Source organism: Parasteatoda tepidariorum, chromosome 7 (assembly GCF_982258835.1).
Source record: "Parasteatoda tepidariorum strain Cologne lab strain chromosome 7, Ptep-v5.0, whole genome shotgun sequence".
NCBI lineage: Eukaryota > Metazoa > Arthropoda > Arachnida > Araneae > Theridiidae > Parasteatoda > Parasteatoda tepidariorum.
The window spans coordinates 44,779,795-44,802,750 of NC_141761.1; the positions used below are offsets into that span (position 1 = coordinate 44,779,795).

The 22,956-nt window shown below is 33.4% G+C and overlaps 2 protein-coding genes across 2 annotated transcripts; both read right to left on the bottom strand.

The window, feature by feature from the left end:
* Positions 1–861: 861 nt before the first annotated feature.
* Positions 862–2,232, bottom strand: LOC147807049 (uncharacterized). The gene has a single exon (XM_087168766.1). It carries the CDS (start codon positions 2,230–2,232, stop codon positions 862–864), a length of 1,371 nt encoding a protein of 456 aa, XP_087024892.1.
* A 469-nt stretch (positions 2,233–2,701) lies between these two features.
* Positions 2,702–21,000, bottom strand: LOC147807050 (uncharacterized). The gene is made up of 5 exons (XM_087168767.1): positions 20,847–21,000; positions 19,891–20,012; positions 5,124–5,769; positions 4,305–4,901; positions 2,702–4,242 (listed from the first exon to the last, which is right to left on the bottom strand). Exons 1-5 carry the CDS (start codon positions 20,998–21,000, stop codon positions 2,702–2,704), a joined length of 3,060 nt encoding a protein of 1,019 aa, XP_087024893.1.
* Between the last annotated feature and the right edge of the window lie 1,956 nt (positions 21,001–22,956).

Sequence of the window (22,956 nt, forward strand, 5' to 3'; positions counted from 1 at the left end):
AAAATGAACGAAGAATACATTCTCTTTCTGAAAGAACACTGTAAACTCTGGGATAGAGGTCACGACCCCTAAGCGAAGGGAGAACGATTAAAGGATAAACAAAAGCCATTGGTCACTTTCTTATAACTATCGATACAAAACGTCACTTCCTAGGGGGAGGGTCCGAACCTTTGTTCGAGGGCTGGGATTCCCTTCACCGCTCTCTTCGGGAGTTGCGAGGTTTGGATTTTGTTTTACTATCGGACGGTGGTATAGAATAGACTCCGGGGAATAGTGACGTCACCGTCCGTGTTCAAAAGCTGCGAGGTTTGGGGTCTAGGTTTTGACACCGGAGCCAGGTGAAAACGGTGATAAAAAGTCAATGGCACTGCATGGAATTTTCTTTGGATCTTGGCTATCAACCAAGCTTTGGATAAACGAATTTTCTAATTGAGTGCAAAAGCTTTTCAATTCCAGACAACCAGGTGGCCGAGTGGTTAGCGTGCCTGACTGTGGTGCCGATGGTTGCGGGTTCGAATCTCACTCAGGGCATGGATGTTTCTTTCTATCTCTTTAACAATACTATTTTTAAATATAAAAGATGGGGTTATCCGATAAAATCTACCCGATTTAATTATATTCGAAACTGGGAAAAATGGCATATTATACACTCATTGTAAAATAACAAATGAGACAAGCACACAAGGGCTTAATAACAAAACAAAACTTTTAATAACAAGGAGCAAATAATTTTACATCCGCCGTTGGCGGTTTCCAGAAAAGTTATAGAATAATAATAATGGTAGTTGAAAATATTTTCCTCAGATGGCGCTAGCTGTATCGCAACATCCTCCCCCCCGTTTTGAGAAGGCTGTGACCAACTCAAAACGAGGTTAAAAATCTTTTGGGTACTTTAATCGAACGTCCAAAGCGGGTAACTTGGGCAGAAGACTGTTCAGGTTTTACATCAGCAGGAACAGAAGGCAACATCTTATCAGCATTTTGGTCTTTCATATTCTGATTAACTGCTAAAGAAATGGGTATTTTGGCCCTTTTCTGTAAAAGGCAATTTAATTTGTTAGCAGAAGGGAGTTCTAAAGAATAAATTCTTTGAATGGGCCTCAACATTTCTCCATTTTGAGCTTTCAGTCTTACAGTTCGAACTTTCCCATCTTTACCAGGGATAAGCTCTATCACCCTGGCTAATGGCCAATTCAAACGCTTCTTAAAGTCATCGCCAATGAGAACGACCTCACCAACCGAAATATCAATATTTTTGCCCTTTAAATTTTGTTTCAAAATTAACTGTCCCAAGTACTCCTTTCGGAAACGTTTTCTTAAGGATTCTATAAGCTGAACTCTATATCGAATTCGCTTGCGACAATGCTGAGCATCGACCATATCGATATCAATTACTTTAGTTTCTGAGTTATCTAAAAGAAACATAGCTGGTGTAAGAGGTTTTAAATCGGTTGAGTCTTCGGACAGATAGGTGAGCGGTCTAGAGTTCATAATTGACTCGATGTCGCTTAATACCGTTTGCAACTCTTCATAGGTCAAAACAGCTCTTCCTAGCGTGCGTTTCAAAAGATCTTTAAGTGTCCGAATCAGGCGTTCCCAAAAACCTCCCCACCAGGCTGCTGACGGAGGGTTAAATTTCCAATTTATATGGTGTAACTCTGCCTCTCTCAAAACTTTATCCCAATCAATTTCATTCAAATCATTGTATGCCCCCTTGAAGTTAGTGCCATTATCTGAATACATTTTTCTGGGACGACCTCTTCTGGCGACAAAACGTCGAAAAGCCAAAAGAAATGAATCTGTACTTAAAGAGCTCACTAACTCTAAGTGTACAGCGCGGTATATTGCGCAAGTAAACAAAACAACCCATGTTTTGCTACCTTTCTTAATGTAGAGGGGTCCCGCAAGATCCACTCCTACAACCTCAAAAACATATGCATCCTTCACACGGTCCTCGGGAAGAGAAACAGGCTCGGTGAAATGAGCTTTAGCGGTATACCTTTTGCACTTTATACAGCTCTTTACAATATTGCGAATTGCTTTTCTACCTCTCACAATCCAAAATTTTTCGCGAATGATGCTCAACAATATTTGAGTACCAGCATGATAGTTAACACAATGATAATACTCGATTAATCTCTGTGTAAAAATACACTTTTCGGGCAAAATTATAGGAGATTTAAAATAAGGGGTGTCGATTCTTTCAGTTATGCGAGTTTTTACTCTGATCATACCCTCTGAATCTTTGTAAACATTATATACAGGTATTTCATTAGGAAAAGGAAAAAACTTTGATTGAACAATGTTGATTAAACTCTTTTCCGCTGATTCAGTTTCTGCTAGGGTCAAGTTGCCTACAATTCTAGATTTCTTTTGAACGCGACAATTGTTAACGAAGCGCAATACCCAAGCAACAAGTCTGATTATTGATGGATAGCTAGAAAACTGTTTTGCGTACCAAGGTGTTTCCTCCTCAACCGAATTAAAATTACTAAGCACTACCTTTCTTCTCTCTGAATCTACTTCCTTTTTGCAAAAAATCTCATTGCAAGGCCAGTTACTCGAAGTTTCTAACAACCATGTCGGTCCTCGCCACCACTGTAACCTTGCCAACTTTTTGGGAGAACATCCACGTGAAACGAGGTCAGCAGGATTAATATCTCCCGGGACATGCCGCCAATCATTAGGCGAAGTAATTTGCCTAATCCTCTTTAACTCGATTAGAAACGAAAATGGACCACTCCCCCTGCTCTTTTATCCACCACAACGCAACCATAGAGTCGCACCAAAAATACGTTTTCATAGTAGGGATATCAAGAGCTAAACGAATGGAAAGGGCCATTCTTGCTCCGATACAACAAGACATAAGTTCGAGTTTAGGAATAGACATTTCTTTTACGGGTGCGACTCTAGCTTTAGCGCGTAATAATTGAATTTTAACTTTACCAGAATTTTCAGTTTTCATAAATACACATGCACCGTATGAAGTTTTGCACGCATCCACAAATACATGTAATTCCGAAGAATCATTAATTTCGACATAACGAGGTATTTCGATGTGCTCAAAAAAGGATATTTCACCTATCCACGTAGAAAATTCTTTATTCATTTCTGGCGGTATTAAGGAATCCCAACTAAGCTTATCCTTCCACATCTTCTGCAATAATAATTTAGGCTGCAATGTACTCGGACACAATGTACCTATAGGATCGAAAAACCGCTGCACATACGATAATACAGTTCTTTTTGTAAATGTTTCGTTACGATCTAAATCATTAGTAAAGTTGCATCGTAAAGTATCTCGATCCAAATTCCACTTAATACCTAGTAAGGAAGTATCACCAGAAGACTTGGATAAAAGAGGATTTGCTATATTACCTTCCCAACCTCGCAAATTAAAACAAGCTGTTTTCATTAATTTTTGAGTCTTAATAATAAAGTTTTCTAATTCTGTGACAGTGTTAACTCCCGTGACGCAATTGTCGACGTAAAAAGCATGTCGGAGCTTGGGAACAACATCGGAAAATTCATCGGAAGCGTTCTCCAGGAGATGACTTAAAGAAGCCATTAGTAAAAAGGGACTCGTGGTCACACCAAACACAACTCTACAGTGTCTATAAGCAATGGGATCACCTGTCTCAGATGGAAAGAAAAATCGTAAAAAATCTCGGTGCTGAGGGGATATGCTTAGCTGCAAAAAGGCTTTTTCTATATCAGAAGAAAGACCTATTGGAAATAATCTAAACCTGTCAATAATATCAGGAATCAATTCGATCAAATTTGGGCCTTTGACCAAACAGTCATTTAAAGATGGTTGATTGCACTGTTTGGCTGAGGCATCAAATACTGGACGCAATTTAAATGTCTCGCTAGATTGTTTGATGACAGGACGATGGGGCAAATAATGGCAAGGTTCATTAATTTCACTTTCAGGAACCTTTTCTATAATATTTATCTCCTGCCAGTTTTTAAAAACATTGATATAATCATTCAAATAACCATTTGCTAAAGAGCGTTTACACATATTCAAGTGACGCTTTAAAGTTAACTGTTTGTTATCAAGCAAAGTAGTTTCACTTTTAAATGGAAGTAAAAGTTCATATCTTCCATTCGGAAGAATAGTTAAGTTATCTTTATACTGCTCAATAGCTTCCGAAAACATTAATCTCTGTTTAGAATTATCATATGGGTCTCTAATACCTATTACATCGAGATCCCAAAGCTTATTTACATTTAAAGTTACTGAATGCAATACACATACATTATCACTTGGATACAATTGGAATCAAAAGATATTGATTTACCATTATTTATATCTGCATAAACATTATTTATTTTACCAGTAAGAGTATTACCAAGTTTTGTCTGAACAACCATTAAACCTGATTTTAATGCTATTGATTTACCAGTAAACAATTTAGAGGTAATGTCTGCTCCAAGAAGCAGATCTATTTCAGAATCATTAAAATTAACATCGTGAATATCTATGTTTCTTTGTTGCAATTCTTTTAGCGTAACAGAATCGTTAGCTCGAGGAACAAAACCACAAATTTTTTCTTCAGAGAGGACTTCTAGTTTAAAACAAAAAGTGTTTTCCAAATTATAAACTTTAATCATGAACCACTCGTGGTCTTTAGGTTTGGTTTCGTTACCTCCAAATAAACCATGAATAAGTGTTTGTTTACCCTTGGGTTTCAAACACAATTTTTTAACAATTTTAGTACTCAAATATGAGCGCTGCGAGCCAGTATCTAAAATGGCTCGTATATTACACTCACTTTTCTTATTTTTAACTTTTACTATCAGAGTCATAAGAAAAACAGTTTTAAAATCATAAGCAGGGGCACTGCTATTGGCTAAAGATGACACTTCCTCAGTTTTAGGTTCATTGTTCTTCATTTCTCGATCAGGACACATCAAAATAAAATGATTTTTATTACAAATAATGCATCTAATCTTCATCCTACATGTACGAGCAGTATGTCCCAATTTAAGACAGGAGACGCAAGCTTTTTTGTTGTAAATTACCTTTCTCCTTTCTTCTAAACTTAGCTTTCGAGCAAAATAGCAATCTTAGGAAAGGTGCTTTTTCCCGCAAAAGAGACAGATAAAATTGATCTTACCTGTATTATCAGGCGTAGTGCTTACCAATGCAGCTGTGGTAGATAAATCCATTTTCTCTACAACAGGCTCTTTCTTCTTAGTAGAGGTTCCAAATCCAGCCCGAGCGAGGACGACAAGCTCCTCACCCTTCACCTCTTGCTGTAAAAAGTTCATTAATTTTTGCAAAGATCTTTCCCCTTGGTCAGAAGAACGACTTCTTTCGTATGCAATCAAAACAGTCTCCGGCAAAGAAGATTCTACTAGTGGCATTAGAAAATCTCCGTAATTGCTCTGTGTACGCCCTAGGCTTTCCAAGGCCCGTATCTTTCCTTCCAATTCATCGTACAATGCAGGTAAATCAGTCTTGGATCGACCAGATATAGCATTTTTCATTACAAGTGATAATAAGTCCCGGACATAAACTTGCACCAGTAAATCTGTCCGTCCGAAACGCTCTTTTAACTGTTCAATGGCTTTATCGTAGTTCTTAGCCGTTGCAGGGAAGCTGCCGACAACCCGGGCCGCTTTTGACTGCGGCTCTAAAGACGACAACAAATACTGAAACTTATCCTCCTTCGACAAAGTTTCGTCGGAATGAATTTTTTCATATTGGCTCCAAAAGCCTAAGAAATCTTTTAATTCACCACTAAATTTACGTAGCTCAATCTGTGGGAGTTTATATTTTCTTTGAACTACATCTGTTTTACTTAAATGTTCAGTTAATTTGGAACAAATTTCGTGTTATTTGTCACGATATTCTTCCGCTTTTTCCAAGTCCGACTCATATTTTGAGTCAGCATTTTCCAAGAGAAGAATACAATTAGAAACTTCCTCTTGGCAGTTCGCCAACCGCTCAAATTTGTCCTTCAATTGTAGCTCGTAAATCGAAAGCGTTTTTATATTACTTTCCTTAGTATCCAATTCAGCAACATTGAGCACGTCTTCAATATTTTTCACACATAGCGAAAAAGAAGTTCTTAGTCCTTTTCTTTTCGCTTTTAATTGAATTAGTTCCATATTAGCACAGTTCAGAAAAATTCAGTCTCGAAATCAATATATCAAATATCGGGCCCCACGTTCGGGCGCCAGTTATTTAACAATACTATTTTTAAATATAAAAGATGGGGTTATCCGATAAAATCTACCCGATTTAATTATATTCGAAACTGGGAAAAATGGCATATTATACACTCATTGTAAAATAACAAATGAGACAAGCACACAAGGGCTTAATAACAAAACAAAACTTTTAATAACAAAGAGCAAATAATTTTACATCCGCCGTTGGCGGTTTCCAGAAAAGTTATAGAATAATAATAATGGTAGTTGAAAATATTTTCCTCAGATGGCGCTAGCTGTATCGCAACAATCTCTGTGTTGTATGTCCCTTGATGCAACCCGCCCTATAAACGGGTTTGTAGTTGTATGACGTGGGCTACGCTACTCCACCGCCGTGGCTTAGCCATAGGTGCTCTTTGGGTAACGATAAGAGAGTAGCAATTCTGAGGCCAATGGATGATGTTTTCAATATAAATGTAAACAATAACAATCTCGAGCTCCATACCTGCTCTAATTCCGGTTAGAAAGTCTGCAACTGCTTACTACAGCTTCGAGGCGATATTTTCAAACGGATAATTTTGTTTTCAATGGATGGGTGATCGTGTAAAGCTAAGGGTGGCGGCGCTAGTGGTAAAATTGCTCTTTCTAGACTTCCGGGTTACTGCTTCCGATATATTTTTACGCCGCAGATTGAAAAAACGCGCCATCATATTATTGCATCATATCTTTTGCAGTATTTCACATGTACCGAGTTCTTTCTTTCAGCCTTTAAACTTCAGCATTATCATATTAATACTATAATCATTAGAATATTTTCTAATTAGGCTATCTTAAAAAGATATTTTTAAAGATATTTTTGGTAACATTTTATTCAAATGTAGCCAAATAAGGGATAAAATACAAAACATGGCAAACCTTAAGAATTATTCACAATGAGATATTAACTTTCCAAAATTCTTTTTGGCCTTACGACCTCTGAGAATCAATACATTTCTGAAAGCTCTTATGAATGGTACAATTAAGTTTAGATTTGAACCCAAATTACAATAACAAAACTGCATAGAATATTTGGCTTGTTCACACATCGCCTCGTAGTCATAACATAAGCGGAGGGATACACCGGAAATTTTCTAAATTTCTTCCGGTTTAAGGACGCTTGTTATTGTTTACATTAGATCACCCATCCATAAAGAAAGTAAATTAGATAATTTCTGAGCTCAAATATGCCGCATTTCATAAGATATTAATTTTATTAAGTAATTCTGGTGAGTTTGAAGTGAAAATCTGTTTTAGTTACTTATAGATATATTGTTAAAAAAAGGTGAATGGTTACTAGATTTTGATTAACTCGCTTTTTTGGCAGTAGTGATTCGACCTCTTTCCATTTGTTTATTACTGTTTGTTCCTGTTGCAAGCTGTGCACCATCTTATGTTAGTGTTAGGACCTTTAGCACTGTAAACACGAGTTATAAGTAATCAAATACCATGTTTGCAAGAATCTCAAAACACAATGATCACGTTGTGAGCCAAATGGCATTAAAATACACTGGAAAGAGTAACCCGGATGTATAGGCGGTTTGGAGCTTGCAGCGTTCCTTAGTGTAGAAAACACCATCCATAGATCCAAATGCCCGCCATTAACCATAAAAAAAAGAAGAAAAAACCTTTTTAATTTGATTAAAAAGTTTTTGAGATATTCCCGATCGTAACGCTCGAATACGCCATCTGGGGAGTAGAACCGGTTCCATGCTTTTGGCCCTATCCCTTTCCCTCTCCTCCTCTTTTCAGATATATAGGAATGTTCTACGATATTATTCCCCTTCTTAATATTTTTCATATTTAATTGTCCAAAATATTTTTTAAAATTTTCAAAACGCTTTCTTTTAGAGCTAAGTTCTATGTAGTTTTCAGTTCCGCATAGTTTCCAAATTTGGATCTTTTAAATCTATTTTAAAATATGGAGAGAAACTGACGCACTTCCTTCTCCTATGAGTCTCCCCATGCTAATGATGAAAGCATGTGAAGTGTTGACATAGGTAAAGAGTTCTGCTCTACACCACCTATAGCCCTTTCCGATCACCAATCGCGTAAAAAGTAAAAATTAACATTTAAAGGTTCAAGCTTTGGAGCTCTCTCTTGACCAAACTATTGGGACCATATTTCCCAGATTGCGGCTGACCCCTATATTTTGGGAGTCAGAAATCCAAATTCGTCATAAAAAAGATATGTTTGTTCAGAGAAAGTACGTTTTTCTGTCTGATTTCGTAACTTAAAATATCGTCTGCTCTAATTAATTAGCATATTTGAGGCCACCCCCTGAAGACATTAAGATTGAGTTCAAGACCGTCAAAATCCGATCATTAGAATCAAAAGTTAATCAGGGTGCCCCCCTTTTTTTTCTCACCGTGCAATATATTATTGTGATATATTTGGTAGTTATTAAAATGGCACCAATACTGAGCAATTTTAATTCGAATACTGTAGGAATGATTGTCCTGTAGCCTCTCGATAAGAATATGTACCGAAGAAAAATACTTGATAGTGGTAAATTTCGATTATCATGAGTTGACCGTGAGCAGTATTATCGTGCCAAAATATGCTGAATACAGTTATTCTCTAGTCATTCTCTATTCAATACAGTTATTCTCGTTCAGATTGATTCCTACCTGCAATCCAAGAGATCAGTGATGGAGCCGATACACAGTGGTCGGAACTCGGAAAAAGTGGACCCGAAACTCAAAAAAAATTATATAGCTTATAACTACTACAGTGCGTGAAAAAAGCAGAAGAAGAACACGAAATTGAATGAAAATATGCTTTCTTTTCTTTTCATCTAAATGAAATTTTTATATGTTTGACTTTTGCGACATAATTCTGAATCTTCCAATGCAGCAGGCGATACAGACATTATCCTAACGCCGTCCAGAGATCAAAAGAAAAGAAAAATACAAATACAGAAAGAGATGAAATATGCAAAATACAGAAACAAAATATGAAACACAAAAATTAAATCAAGAATTTAAATTGAACAAAAGGTCTCTGGCCTCCAGTATCGGGAGTAGATGTAGTTCTTTGTGAGAACTGAACAGTTGAGGAGATGTTCAGCATTCATCGTCGCACCACTGCGGCAGAGGGGGCAGGCAGGATTATCCACTACATAATTTTGTAAAAAGACTTAAAACGCATAAAAAAAACTTATCTTCAAAATATGGATTTTACAAGAATTAACAAAGGAAATATGGGTAAAGGTATAACCTAAGCATAACCTAAAGTACTTAAAATTGACTTCGATAATCAAAAAACAATCTATATTTTCAATCATTTGGATAAGCAGAGAGGCCATGGATCCTGGAAATCATTTTATGCTTCCACGAAATTTTTTTTCCAAGCGTCTTTGAGAGCTAAGACTGGTGAATAATGAATTAAATTTATGATTTAAAGTTATATCCATAGATGGTGCCGTGCCAATGATTTTATTTCTCTTATTTTTGTTATATTATGATTCTCTCTTGTGCTGTCTGTATTAAAAAAAACGTTGTGTTCGTTTCTCCGTAGTCATATCAGTTTTGGTATGCAAGTATCTTAATAGTACAATTTATTAAAGACAAAATCCTGTTTGACTTGACATTGTGTGTCATTTTTATTAAATTCTCGGGCTAGAAGTTCCCATAAGTTTTAGATTGGATTAACTCTTGGACAGCCAATCAAGTAAATTTACAGAATAAGTTCGAGTTCTGCCCTCTTAAAAACGAGTATGATCCAGTTGAAAAATATAGTTCCCTGAAGTAATCAGGGGCACTTCAGGTAACAATCTTTCTCCTAACACATTGATAAAATCCATTGGATTGGCTCCGTTTACCACAAAAGCGCCCTAAACCATCACTGAGCAACCACCATATTCAGGTTTCTAAAATACTTCTTTGGTCTTTCACTGGCCTTACTGAAAATAACAAAAAGGTAGAAATTTCATTGATTAAAATAAAATTACATCAGTCGATTTTTGACAGACAGAAATCAATTTTTCGGTTAAGTCAACTCTTTTTTCTCTTATGATGATTTGTAAATGAGGGCATGACACTAATTTTCCATAAAAAAAGGGTGAGGATGCTTATTTAAAACATTTCGAACAGTCCTTGATGAACATAATAAATTCAAATATGTTTAGCTTTATTTGAAGTTTCTGTTTTCCCGCTAACCCTCCAAACAATCGTTAATTTTAGTAGACGAGTGGAAATTTCTGGTCTCCCAGTTCGTTTTTTCATGCTATACATTTTATGAGTTTTTAGAAAATTTTAAACTACCGATTTTGATCTCTTGACTGCTTTTTAAATTTCCCGTCAACTTAAAAAAAATTCATTAAACATCCTGGAAAAGCAACAACCTTTCCTATTTCAGAGTCAGAAAGAAGAGTTCCTATGGGCATCGGTCAAAAGTCACAATAAAAGTCGATGAGTGCAAAATTTCTATCACAAATCAACCTTTAGACCGGTATTGTCATTTTCTGTTTTCAAATATGCAGATTTTTCTATATTTATCGAAGAAAAAACCGTTAAAACCTTTCTTATACTTTTTTCCAATATCCATTGAATTTAAAAATCGATTTATAAACTTAAACAGGAATATATATATATATATAAGATATAATCTCTTCATCAGCTAATACGTAAGTACCGAATTTTTATTCCATACTTTTCTGAATCATATTACTTCAAACATTGGAATACACAAGTATACATAAACACATAATGTTATACCATTTAATTTTTCAAAAAAAGTATTTTGAGAACAATTTTTATCAAAAAATTATAAACTAAAAAACGGAAAATAAAGAATTCTTAGGATAAAAAAAACGATTTTAAGAATTCTTTACATTGAAATAAAAACTTCCATATTGTTTCTTTTTTTATTATTCTTATAGTTCTTAATCAGACGTAAAATACCATTCTGTAGAGAACCATCATCAAATGAAAAAAAAATATTTACAAGCAAATTTTTTATTGTAAAAATCATTGCACTTACCTGATTTATAATTCCCGGAGAATTCCAAAATGATAAGTTCCTTGTTTGAAAACTTTATTCTCAAATAATAGATACATAGTTTATCCCTTCATTACTTTTAGATAACATACTACACAGCAAAATTTTATAATTGATATGAATTTGAATATGTAGCTAAAAACAGAATAGCTAAATTCTAGTTGAACTTATTCTTTCAAAACTAAAAAATACTTACCAAGAAAGCGATTAAAATTAATTAAGAATCAGCACAAATGGCACTATTTCAAGTAACTTGGATAATTTTTTATTGTTGTTTTCCGAATTATATGGATACAGAAATATATACTATTCTATAACGAAGAAGAATATGCTATAACTATTACAATTCTGTATGTTCTGAATTCATATTTATTCACTGGAATGACGAAAGCAATGTTGACTTCACTTTAATTCGTAATGAATTGAAGACAGAAGAAATGCATTTTACCTTAATACACACATCTGTAACAGTATCCGAAATCGGAAGTCAACAGTTGCAAGTTCGTTGATAATAGAAATTAAAAATTATTGAGGAATTTTTCTTCAAATGTTTGGCGTGTTCTGTTCCTGAAAGATTTACTAATATTCTGGAGATTTTTTTCAAGTTCTTCGGCCTTTTCCTTAGGGAAATTTTGTTTCTTATTTGCTGCTAAAAAATGGCGTCTGATTCTGTCAATGATTTCGATGGAACTAAATGAAAACGTGATAAATTAATGTCTGATATTTACAGGCTCCCGCTAGACGGCGTACTCGAGCGTTGCGATCGCGAATACTGTAATTTCAGAAGTTGAAGAGATCTTGAATTCACGATCCTTAACCATCATGTCTTCCGATGTTAATGATCTGGAGGTTATGTCTCCTGGACATTTTTTAATTGGTCAAACTTTGAATACAATTATGGAAAAAAAATTTAGAGGATGTACCAATAAATCGTCTAAGTAGATGGAAGCGTGTTCAGGCTCAAACCTAATATGGAATAGGTGGCGTTTAGATTACTTCAGCCCCCTGCAACAACGCCAGAAGTAGGCAAATTCTGAAAAATAACATTAAACCTGATTTAAAGGTGATTTTGGAGGAAAATAATCTTCCTAAATGTATATGGATATTAGGCAGAATTGTAAGTGTCGTTCAAGGTAAAGATATTTGTGTTCGAGTAGTTAATGTTACGAACAGCCCATGAAACTTTTATAAGGGATATATCAAAAATATATACAATTGCGCCCCCACAAAAAAAGAGGACCACCCTGAAAAACTTTTGATTTAATGATCGGATCTCACGTGTTAGGACTCCTTCTTAAAGTTTCAAGGGGGTGACTTCAAATGTGCTAATTAATAAGTGCAGACGACATTTTCAAATACGAAATGAGACACAAAAACTTACCTGCTCTGAACATACCTTTTTTTCGACGGATTCGGATTTCTAACCTCCAAAATATTGGAGTAGTTGTAATCTGGGAAATATGGTCTTAATAATTTGGTCAGGAGAGCTATCCAAAGTTCGGATTCCTTACTTTACTTTTTGAGTACTTCGACAAATCTCGAAGTATTTTAAAGAGAATTGAGAAATTTTTGAACACAATTATAAAATTCGTTTATCATAATACAGGGTGCGTAGCCAAATTTTACAACAAAAAATAAGCACTCAAAAAATATTTTTAAGCACTTAAATAATCATAGTTAGACAAGGTTGGCAAGTTTTTGACAATTGATGGTTTTATCCGGTTTTATTTACAGTGACGAAGACGATGGCGAGTCACAAACGATGAAATTAACAAGAAAAATGAAATTTTCTATCACTAAGAGAGAAAAAAAAATTGACCATGTTAAGTTGGTCCCCGTAAACAGCAAAAATTAGAGAGACTTTTCGATTCTATTACAGAGGGTGAAAAATGAAGTCTGAAATTGAGAATCTCTTACAAAATGCAGCAGGGTTGCACATGAGAGTCAAAAATCCTTACCACTGAATCCAGATCAGTATATGTAAGTGCGAATTAGCAAGTATTTCATCAAACATGTAAAACAAATGGTGCTTTCGTACGCTACAGGCCGGCAGTACGCCGAAATAGATTGGGGTTGAATTAATTGTGAAAACGTTGAATAGGACAATGTCTTTTTGCATAATTTGAGGCGAACATCAACAGGGTAAAGAAAACATCACATCTCGGAAAAGGGAAAATTAAGCACTTTTTAAAAATATCCATGGAAAAAAGTACCTTTAAAGGCTTCTAAAAAACGAAAATAAGCACCTTTAAGCACTTTTTAAAAACGCTACGCATCCTGTAATATAATTCCACGCAAAAAATAAATTTAAGTAAATATTTATTATTTTATTTAATAATATCAACAAAAAAAAATTATACTGTTAGGTATTCAATTTTAAATGGCAAAATACAAAATTTGAGCGAAATCGGTTAAATCGATCTTGAGAGATCGAATTTTAAAAAAGTCGTATATTTAATTTTTATAAATCAGTAATATTTCATTCATCAACATGGAAATATTAGATGCGCAAAAAGGTACAAGACAATCAATACACTTTATGTAGTTAAAACCATTATAACTTCTAAAGTACAATGTTTGTCTTGTACCTATTTACGAATCTGAAATTTCCTTGTTGACAAATGAAATTTTGTTTCCCATGTACTTTTTACATGTATATGCATACTGTATATTAATTGAATGAGACTAAACACGAGTCAATAAAAATAATTTTTCAATCGTTGCAAATGTTTTTTTCTGTATAAAAAGAACTGTTTTTAACAAAATTTTTATGAAACTATTTAATTAAAATGCCAGTTAAAAAAAAAGAAATCGAATGACATTACGTTTGAGGGAACGGAACTAATAGTTCAGATGTTATAATTGTTTTAAGTACATAAATTATTAGTCCTATCGTCTCCAACTTCATCTCATGCGATTTAGCATAGAAATATTAATTGGAAAATTTGCCTCACTTGCTAGTATAAATGATATTCAATTCCTTGAATTATGGGTGAAGCGCACAGAAGGAAAAAAAGAAATTTTTAGATGTTATTTATAATGACAACAAAGCTTTCTATGAAAAAGAAAAAAACCCTTGGGTATTCACTTTTCGGATTAGACAACCTTTTACTTAAGATTTTTTTATTGCTCTTCTTTCTTAAGCTTTTATTTATTTAAACCTTACCCTTTTTTAGGATAGGAAGTGACACAGGCCCATTGTTTAAAAAAAGTCCTTAATTTAAAACATTATTTTTTTTCAAAACATGCGTTTTAGACATACTTAGTTGTATGCAGTTCTATACCCCTATGTACAAATGAAATAAAATGTAATATAGTACCGTAAACCGGGGCGAGTCTACCCATTTTAGTTTTATTTAATTTTCACTATTTTAAATTGCAAATAAAATTTTTTTTACCGACGGAGGACTTAGTTCAGACTCTAAGGAAGATGGCGCTGTAGTAGTTTGATCCGTTTTTATTTATTTGGTGTCTTTTTAACCGACCTGTTCAAACATCTTTTGAGAGATTTGTATTGAAAATCAGCAAACATTTAGTTGGTGCTCCGTAAGTATATTATTATTATTACTATTTTCACTTTGGTTAAGTGATAAACTTATCTAAGACTAAGATTACATTAATTTTATATGAAAAAAAACAAACAAAAAGAATGTAAGTTTTGCTGTTGTAAACAAAAAGCCAGAATTCGCGGGGCGAGTCTACCCATTTGTATTTAGTTTTAATAAAGCATAATAATATAATTTAGAACTTTGTTTATATTAAAATTAAGTCATTTTAAATGTATTTGAGTATATTATTTTAATTCTGCATTGATAAATTTATCATTAATAAGAAAATTTATAGGTTAAATATAAATGTAAATATAAAATATGTTTATTTTACCGATTTTTTCAATTTTTATATTACAAAATTAACTTTTTTTACTTAATGCAAGTTAAATAAATTATTATTTATTATTACAGATGGTTCGAAATTATATTCGCAAAACAAATGGATTTAAATGTTACAAAAAAATGCCACCCAAGATGGAAAAAGCTATCCAAAGGATAAAAGCCAAACAAATAACAATTCAAGATAATTGTAAATTTATATTAATTTTAATTTATTTTTATCAACAATAATCAGAAAAAAATTTTATTTTATAATGTTAATGATTGTAAAAACAAAACTGTGATCAAAATGTGATAATCGATCAAATATTCAATTTGTGTTATTTTATGAACAAAAAATGGAATATATAATAAAGTTATGAATTTTACTTCATAAATATCCTATATAGTAACTAAAATACCAATTTAACAGTAAAATTTGATTATTTACAATGTTAACATTCATTTTAGTAGAATGGGTAGACACGCCCCATACGAGAGATTTATCAGCAGTTCTATAAAAATATACAGTAACAGCGTAACTGTTAATATTTTCTAAAATCGATTTCACAGCTTTAAAGAGGGATAAATAGCGATTCCGAAACACCTATTAAAAGCCTTTTTCTTTAATATTTACAAAAGTTTGACCACTTGAAAGTTGACAAACTGAAATAATGGGTAGACTCGCCCCGGTTTACGGTAAGCAATCTACAACAAGTTAAACTCACAATATAGTAAAACTCATAGACCAGATGCATTAATCACTATTCTTAAGTATAAAACGCATTGAGGGGAAAAAAACTTTTATTTTTATAACATGTCTGCACACTGTATATTATCGTAGATATCTTGGATTTGTCACATAAGATTTTTTCCCCCAATTAGAATTCGCTTTAATCTTCACATTTTCATGCCAAAGTAATTGTTCAACAGCTTTCCATCATGTTTATCCGCAGAACAGCCAGCCCTTAAACTAAATACCACTGACTTCACTGAATTAAATTATCGAAACAAACAATTAACCCAAGCAAAGTCAGCCATTTAGTTATTTCTTAAGAACTTTTCTTCATTAACACACAAGAGAAGCTTCTCAACTACCTATAAACGACATTAAGAAAAATTCATTAAAATGAACTGTGACATACCATTATATCTATTAGAAAATAAAAATTAAACATATTTTATTTGTCAAAAAACTTCACTTGCAAAAGCAGGAGATAAACATAAGAGAATTATACATTTAAAAGGTATACATAACAGAAATATGGTTTTTTTTTTCTTCTTCACAATTGAAGATTAAGGAGCATTAGATTAGGAGGTATGAAGATTAAAGGAGGTATATAACAGGAATATGGTAATTTTTTTTCACAATTTGAAGATTGTGAGCCCAAGCCAAAATTCCGGAAAATTTCCTGAGTTAAAAAAAAAACAAACAATTTAATCAGGTTTTTTCCTTTTTCTCAATATTTCTTAGTTTACTAATATTTTTAAAATTTTACACATACCTATGATGATCTGGAGAAGTAATTAAAATTAACAAATATGTCTTTCTTTCTTGAGTTTATGATTATAATAACTTTATTGATAAAAAATGATTATAAATTTATAAAGTATCTGGCTCTCCCTTACAAACAAATAAAATAAACTGTGTTTTTAAGTTCGACCCTTGAAAATTTAATTTCCGGAAACTTTCGGATCACTGTTAGCGAAAAATCCGGATTTTTTCCGGAGTACAATCAGCCCTGAAGGAGGAAAAATGGTTTATGTCGATGAAAGCTGATTCTGGGATAAAAATAAATTTCAAAACGTGCAGGTATCGTTTTCCCACAGCACGCCCATTTACACTGTGTAATAACTCTAGGGAAGAACAGACTTTCCAAATCATTGATTTGTCCAAAATTTAGCAACCACTAAAATGCAACAGATGGTGATCGAATAGGAATTTTCGGGAAAAAATAACTTAAACCGTTCTTTCCTTCTGATCTTCAATTATGCAAATTCTTTTACAAAAGCAATTTAAACTTAAGCATTACTTTCAGTCTTTCACTATCTAAAAAAATATTTTATCAAGCTCACATAATAAATTTTTCTCTAATATGCTTCTACAATACTGATCACGTAAAAAAAGACAGGAATATTCAACTAAAAAGGTGTTGATTAACGGGAGGGACTGTATCCTCCAGCAGTAGTATAACTATAAAAAAGTATCATTTAGCTTTCCGGGAAAGGCAATGATCTTGAGATTTATGTCTGGTCCTCCCAAAAAACATAGGACAGATAGAAAATGCATTTCATCTCGACAGGTTGCCTTATATACATGTATACAATAAATATGCATAATTAATAATGAAAAAATATATAATTAAATTTCTAAAGATACATACATATTTACAATTTTCTATATTAGAATTGAAAATATCTAGGTTTAACCGGTTAAAGTAGGGATTATTTATCCTAGTTGGTGAAAGTTTGAAGTTACACCATATACTAAAATGATAAAACACTTATTATTACAGATATAAAATTTATCTACACTACATTGTGTATAATTTATCTACCTACATTTATTACCCTAGACTTTTTTCTTTTTACTAATTTGAATCGTATGAATTTAAAGGCATGTTTTAAAAAAATACTGAAAACAAGAACACTTCGCAATTATAGAATAAAATTAGCGGCCACCAACATAAATTAATAGTGACAGAAGTTGTTGTCGTTTCATAAACAAGAGGAGAGGAAGATTTTATTTTCGTATTTAAAGTGGTAGCAATACTCAGGTTATTCCAATTAACTTTTAGAGTTATAATGATAATTATAAATGAGTTTGACCACCACTACATATAAATAATTACAATAAATATATCAAAGCATAATAATCTTTAAGCAAGCGAATTTCAACGCGAACAAAATATAATTATATTTTTGAGCTAGATTGTTTTTCGTTTATTGTTTTACTACCACTCTGAAAATCCATTCTCGGAAAGAGTGAAAGTTGGCAGGTATGGGAGAGTTAACGATTTGGGGAAATAAATTTGGGAATGATACGCCTTAAGGGTGTTTACTTCTTAAAATAATAAAACACACAACAGTGCTTACATAATTTTGTATATAATATCGAAATAAATGCACGAGAAGACTATATTAAATTACAAATAATGATGCATCAACAATTTTCATTCACGTACAGTGATAAGACATGATTGGTCTCTAGAGTTTCAGAAGATAAATATCATAATTATGTATTCCAGTAGATCAATTTCAAAAACATTAAAATAAACGGTCATTTATATTAATAGTATAATAGGCTAAGCATATTTTTGTTAATCCTCATAATTACTCGTACATCCTAATTCCTTTTTATAAAAGAAAATATATGAATAAAATTCACTACTTTTTAATTATTTATTTTTAATCATAATTACTTCACTGAAAGAAACTGTAATTTAAATATCAAGTAATTGGTTTGGTTGCTAACGTTACGCCAGAGATACCTCGCTGGTCTAATACTAATCCTCAATGATGATTCAAAGAAAATACTGGCATATATAAGCACTTCTTCGATTGAATTACATTACAACCTACAGCGGGCCAAAGCATAGCCACCAAGGCCGTCTTAAGCTTCTTCCATTAACAAAAATGATCACGCACCATGATCCGTCAAGGATTGATATTTAATACCTTGCGATATGCCTTTACGCAGACTATTCATTGGGTGCGAGATCTTTCTCTTTTCTAATACCCTCCACACATGCAAAGATGTAAAAAAAAAAAATTGTCAAACATACTGAAAACGGGAATTGACAATAAGCACTAAACTTTTTAAAGTATTACAGAAATCAGAAGCGTAACTATTAGGGTAACCTTGAATGCTCGATCGATTTCAAAATAAAAATAAAGAAAATATGAAAGATGTTTTTATTACTTTATAACTCATACAATGGAGCTTATTTTTGCACAATACATAATAGCTTATAAAATATTTTTTAAAACAGTTCAAGTTATATCTCTTCCTTCCACAGTGGTTTCACTTAAAATCAAAATAAAATGCCGCAAAAAAATCCTATGCTTATACAAAAATACTAATTTTCTAGTGAAGAATGCAAATTTAAAATTTTTCATTAACCATTCCAAAAAAAAAAAAAAAATTCTTTCTGATAAATGAATCAGAAAAAAAAAATAATTATTTCGAAATTTATTAAACAAGTTTAGAAAAAAAAAAGCCCAAAAATCCTTTTTGTCTTGAAACACGAGAGTACGGTTTTAAAATGAAGTTTTTGTTTACATATATAATTTCAAAAAATAAACATTTTTTAAAAAAGGAGGTAGAATATTATGCTAAAACTAATTCGAAAATTAAACAAGAGATTAAATGTTTATCTTCAGTATAGAATACGCGCCATAGTTTTCTCAAAATTGAATAATGCGGCGTAACTTATTACATTACATTAAATATTTCAAAAACACATGATACAAAAATATTAATGTCTGCATTAGGAGTGCAGAGCTTTTGAGAGTGGGCCACTTGCACAGCTGGTTGACCCACGTAGTGCCTCAAAAATGCTAAGGGTGCAACTGAAGTAATTTAAATGTACCATCCTTCATATTAGTCAATTTGGTGATATTCTTACAGGAAATTAATTACTTTTAAATGTAAGAATTTACTGCAAAGCCAATACTTTTTTTAATATTTTCCTTTCTTATAAAAAGTCATACTAAATAAATATAAACATAGGGAAAAAGTAATCGCTTTCTATCACATCACATAATATAAAAGTTCTTTTTAAAAAATAAATTTTAACAATAAAAAAATTAAAACGCTTACAGGGAGTGTTCCAGAATTGTGTTCAAACATGGAGGGAAGGTAGAGAACATCGTTAGGAGCCATAATTACATAGGAAAGTATTTGTGGAAACGTCACCCTCACGTGATAAGGAGACCATAAGACTATAAAAACAACAATAACAACACAAAACGCAGTGGAAAACGCTTTATAAGACAACAAAAGAGTATATGTCTCACAAATGTATCATAAGAGGCTTTCGAAATTGCGCTCATTGGCTTGGATGCTGGTGCGACACCTATGCGACACGGAATGGTGAATATTTTCGAAGATACCTTGCGTTTCACTGATCGTGGCAGCAGCGATGGAGATCGTGCCATTTCAGAATTTACAGACCCGTCATATACAATGCTCTTTATAGCATCCTTGAGAAGAAGAAAAATCAAGAGGTGCTTTGGGAGGCCAAGTAACGGGTCCACCACTCCCAATCCAATTGTTTCCAAATGGTCACGTACACACACCTTCCGTAATAAGAAGGCGCCACGCCCTGTTGCCACTACATTCCACGCCGAACATCGTTAAGTATTTCTGAAAGTATCTCCTGAAGAAAGACGAGATACTTGTGAGCGTCCTGTTGAGGTGGTAAGATGTATGGCCCGATTAAATTGTCCCCCATGATACCCACCCACACATTAACAGTTAAGCGTTGTTGTGCTTGTTTAAGGCCCACACGTGGGCCTTAACAAAACCTGAAAAGGCTGCTTCATCACTGAACAAAACAGAACTGGAAAATTGCACATCCGTCGCTCTTTAGTGTAGAAATGACTAAGCGAACGCGACACGCAGTCTGCGGTCATCCGGCTGTAATAACTGAAATCTTTGAACATGAAAGGGATGTAATTCTTCGCTCAGCAGTACGCGATACAGTTGATCGAAATGCTCCAGTGCCAACGGCAAGCGTCCGTACACCGAAACCAGAATTTCGATCCACAGCATACCCTCTTCGAGTATGGGTGTTCGCACCCATCCAGTACCTTCAATCCTGGCTGTGAAGGATGCACGTTTCGCAAGATTCTGATGCACCCAAGCGAACATTTGGGTTGGCGCCTCGTTCGATATCTTTCTCAATACAATAGAACAGCAAGCGTCCATTTCCGTTGACTAAGCAGCAGATAAAGTAAATGGCCACCCGCCCGTCGTTTTATTTTATAACCGTCGTTAAAAAGCCGACCCAATCTTGAGTTTACGATTACCTATGTTCAACTTCATATCCTATTAATTTTGAACCCAATCAAGAAGACAAGGGAACTCCATGGTCAGGTATTAGGAGAAATTTTGCCTTCGTGGAACTCTCATTTGCGTTACATGGAGAGGAATACCACGAAAACCTCCCACGGTTAGTCTGACGGCAAAGGGTACTCTACCACTGAAGATATTTCACGCCAGTACTGTGGTCGGTACGGAATTCGTATCGACCAGCTATGGCTGGGATTCAAAACCGGTTCACCTCATTGGGAGGCGAACGCTCTATCACCTGAGATACCACGACTCCCAGCTTAGCGTTGCCAATGAGCAAACCACACCTTGGAAACTCGTGCATAGTGCTACGTATTGATTTTTACTCATGCTTTCCGCTTTAATTATAGCTTTTAACGATATTTTCTACCTCCCCTCCAAGTTTGTGCAAGGCATTCTGGGTCAAACAGCAGATTAAAAATAAAAACAAATATTTTATTGGATTATGAAATGCAGTAATTAAATAAAATTTATCGAGTTTAAAAGAATTTAAATCAAAACCATTATAGTACAGAATAAGATTCAGCATTTAGTTGGGAATATACTCCACCAGTGTTAAATATCAAAAGTTTCCTTCTTTTATCCCTAAAAATTAAAAATTTTATAGCATTTAAAAGCTAAAAAAATTAGAAACAATGAGCAGAAAAAAATTCGCGTATTCCCCCACCTTTCGAACTTCACGCGTTGCAATAATATTGTATTAAAATAGAGGATTTTTAAATATCACGTGGAAGAGTATGTCGTTAATTACCGAAAATAGGATCTAAAAGTAGCTTGAATTTAAGATGAAATGGACACTAACAAATCGAATCAAAAAATGATTATCAAATCAAAAAATTTTATGATTCAAAACTCGGCGCGAGTCGTAACAAAAATATTGGAATTTTTGAAACCACAAGGTAGCAATTATATATATAAGGAAAAAGAAAACGCACGAAATTAACATTGAAAACAGCACAAATAAAGCGCAATAAAAGAATTATTAAAATGCGCTATTTAAAATTCGAATGCCGAAATAATAACGTATCAAAAATACCACGCTTTTTAAAACCACATGGATATGCGCAGCAATAACAGATGAAAAAATTATTGAAAAATAAATTGGGACCTACGATCAAATCAGCACAAATAAAGTACGTCAAATAGTGACTATTTAAATGCATGACTCCAAACTAGCTAGTCATAATATTGTATTAAAATTCTAAAAACTACATGGAAATCGGTAGTAATACCTGCTAAAAATACGATTGAAAAGTTGTTTGGATTTGCGATGACTTCGATGTAAGTAAATGGCACCCAAGAGTGCTAACTCAAATTTGAAATTCTTTAATCGTAATAATATTGGGATTTTTTAAATCCTGCGGTTTCAATCAGCAATAACCAATGAAAAAAATAACATAGATGTACAGTGTGCAAAATAAAAAACAGACTAATCTGAATAACTTTTGATCTTATTGAATCATCACGTTCTAGAACTCAATCTTAATGGTTTGAGGGGTGACCTTAAATATGCAAATTAAATAACGCAGACGATATTTAATTTACGAAATCAGACTCACATGCACTATTTGAATATTCCCTTTTATCGATTCATATTTTTGACTCCAAAAATATAGGGGGCAGTCGCAATTCGAGAAATTTGGCCCTAATAGTTTGAGATGGAGGGCCGTCCAAAGATTTGACCCTTTAATGTTAATTTCACTTTATGCGTATTTCGTTATATTTTGAGAATATTTTAAGCTAATTGAAAAATTTCAGTACAAAATTATTAAATTCATTTATCGTAAGATAATTCCATACAAAAAATAGCTT

Excerpts from the sequence above, each read along its gene's own strand:
- LOC147807049 (XM_087168766.1), bottom strand. The coding sequence starts at position 2,232 with ATGATCAGAGTAAAAACTCGCATAACTGAAAGAATCGACACCCCTTAT.
- LOC147807050 (XM_087168767.1), bottom strand. The coding sequence starts at position 21,000 with ATGGACGCTTGCTGTTCTATTGTATTGAGAAAGATATCGAACGAGGCG. Across the intron at positions 20,013-20,846 it reads AACACCCATACTCGAAGAGG|TCTTATGGTCTCCTTATCAC; the intron begins GTATGCTGTGGA and ends TTGTTTTTATAG. Across the intron at positions 4,902-5,123 it reads CACTACGCCTGATAATACAG|AAATGAAGAACAATGAACCT; the intron begins GTAAGATCAATT and ends GTCCTGATCGAG.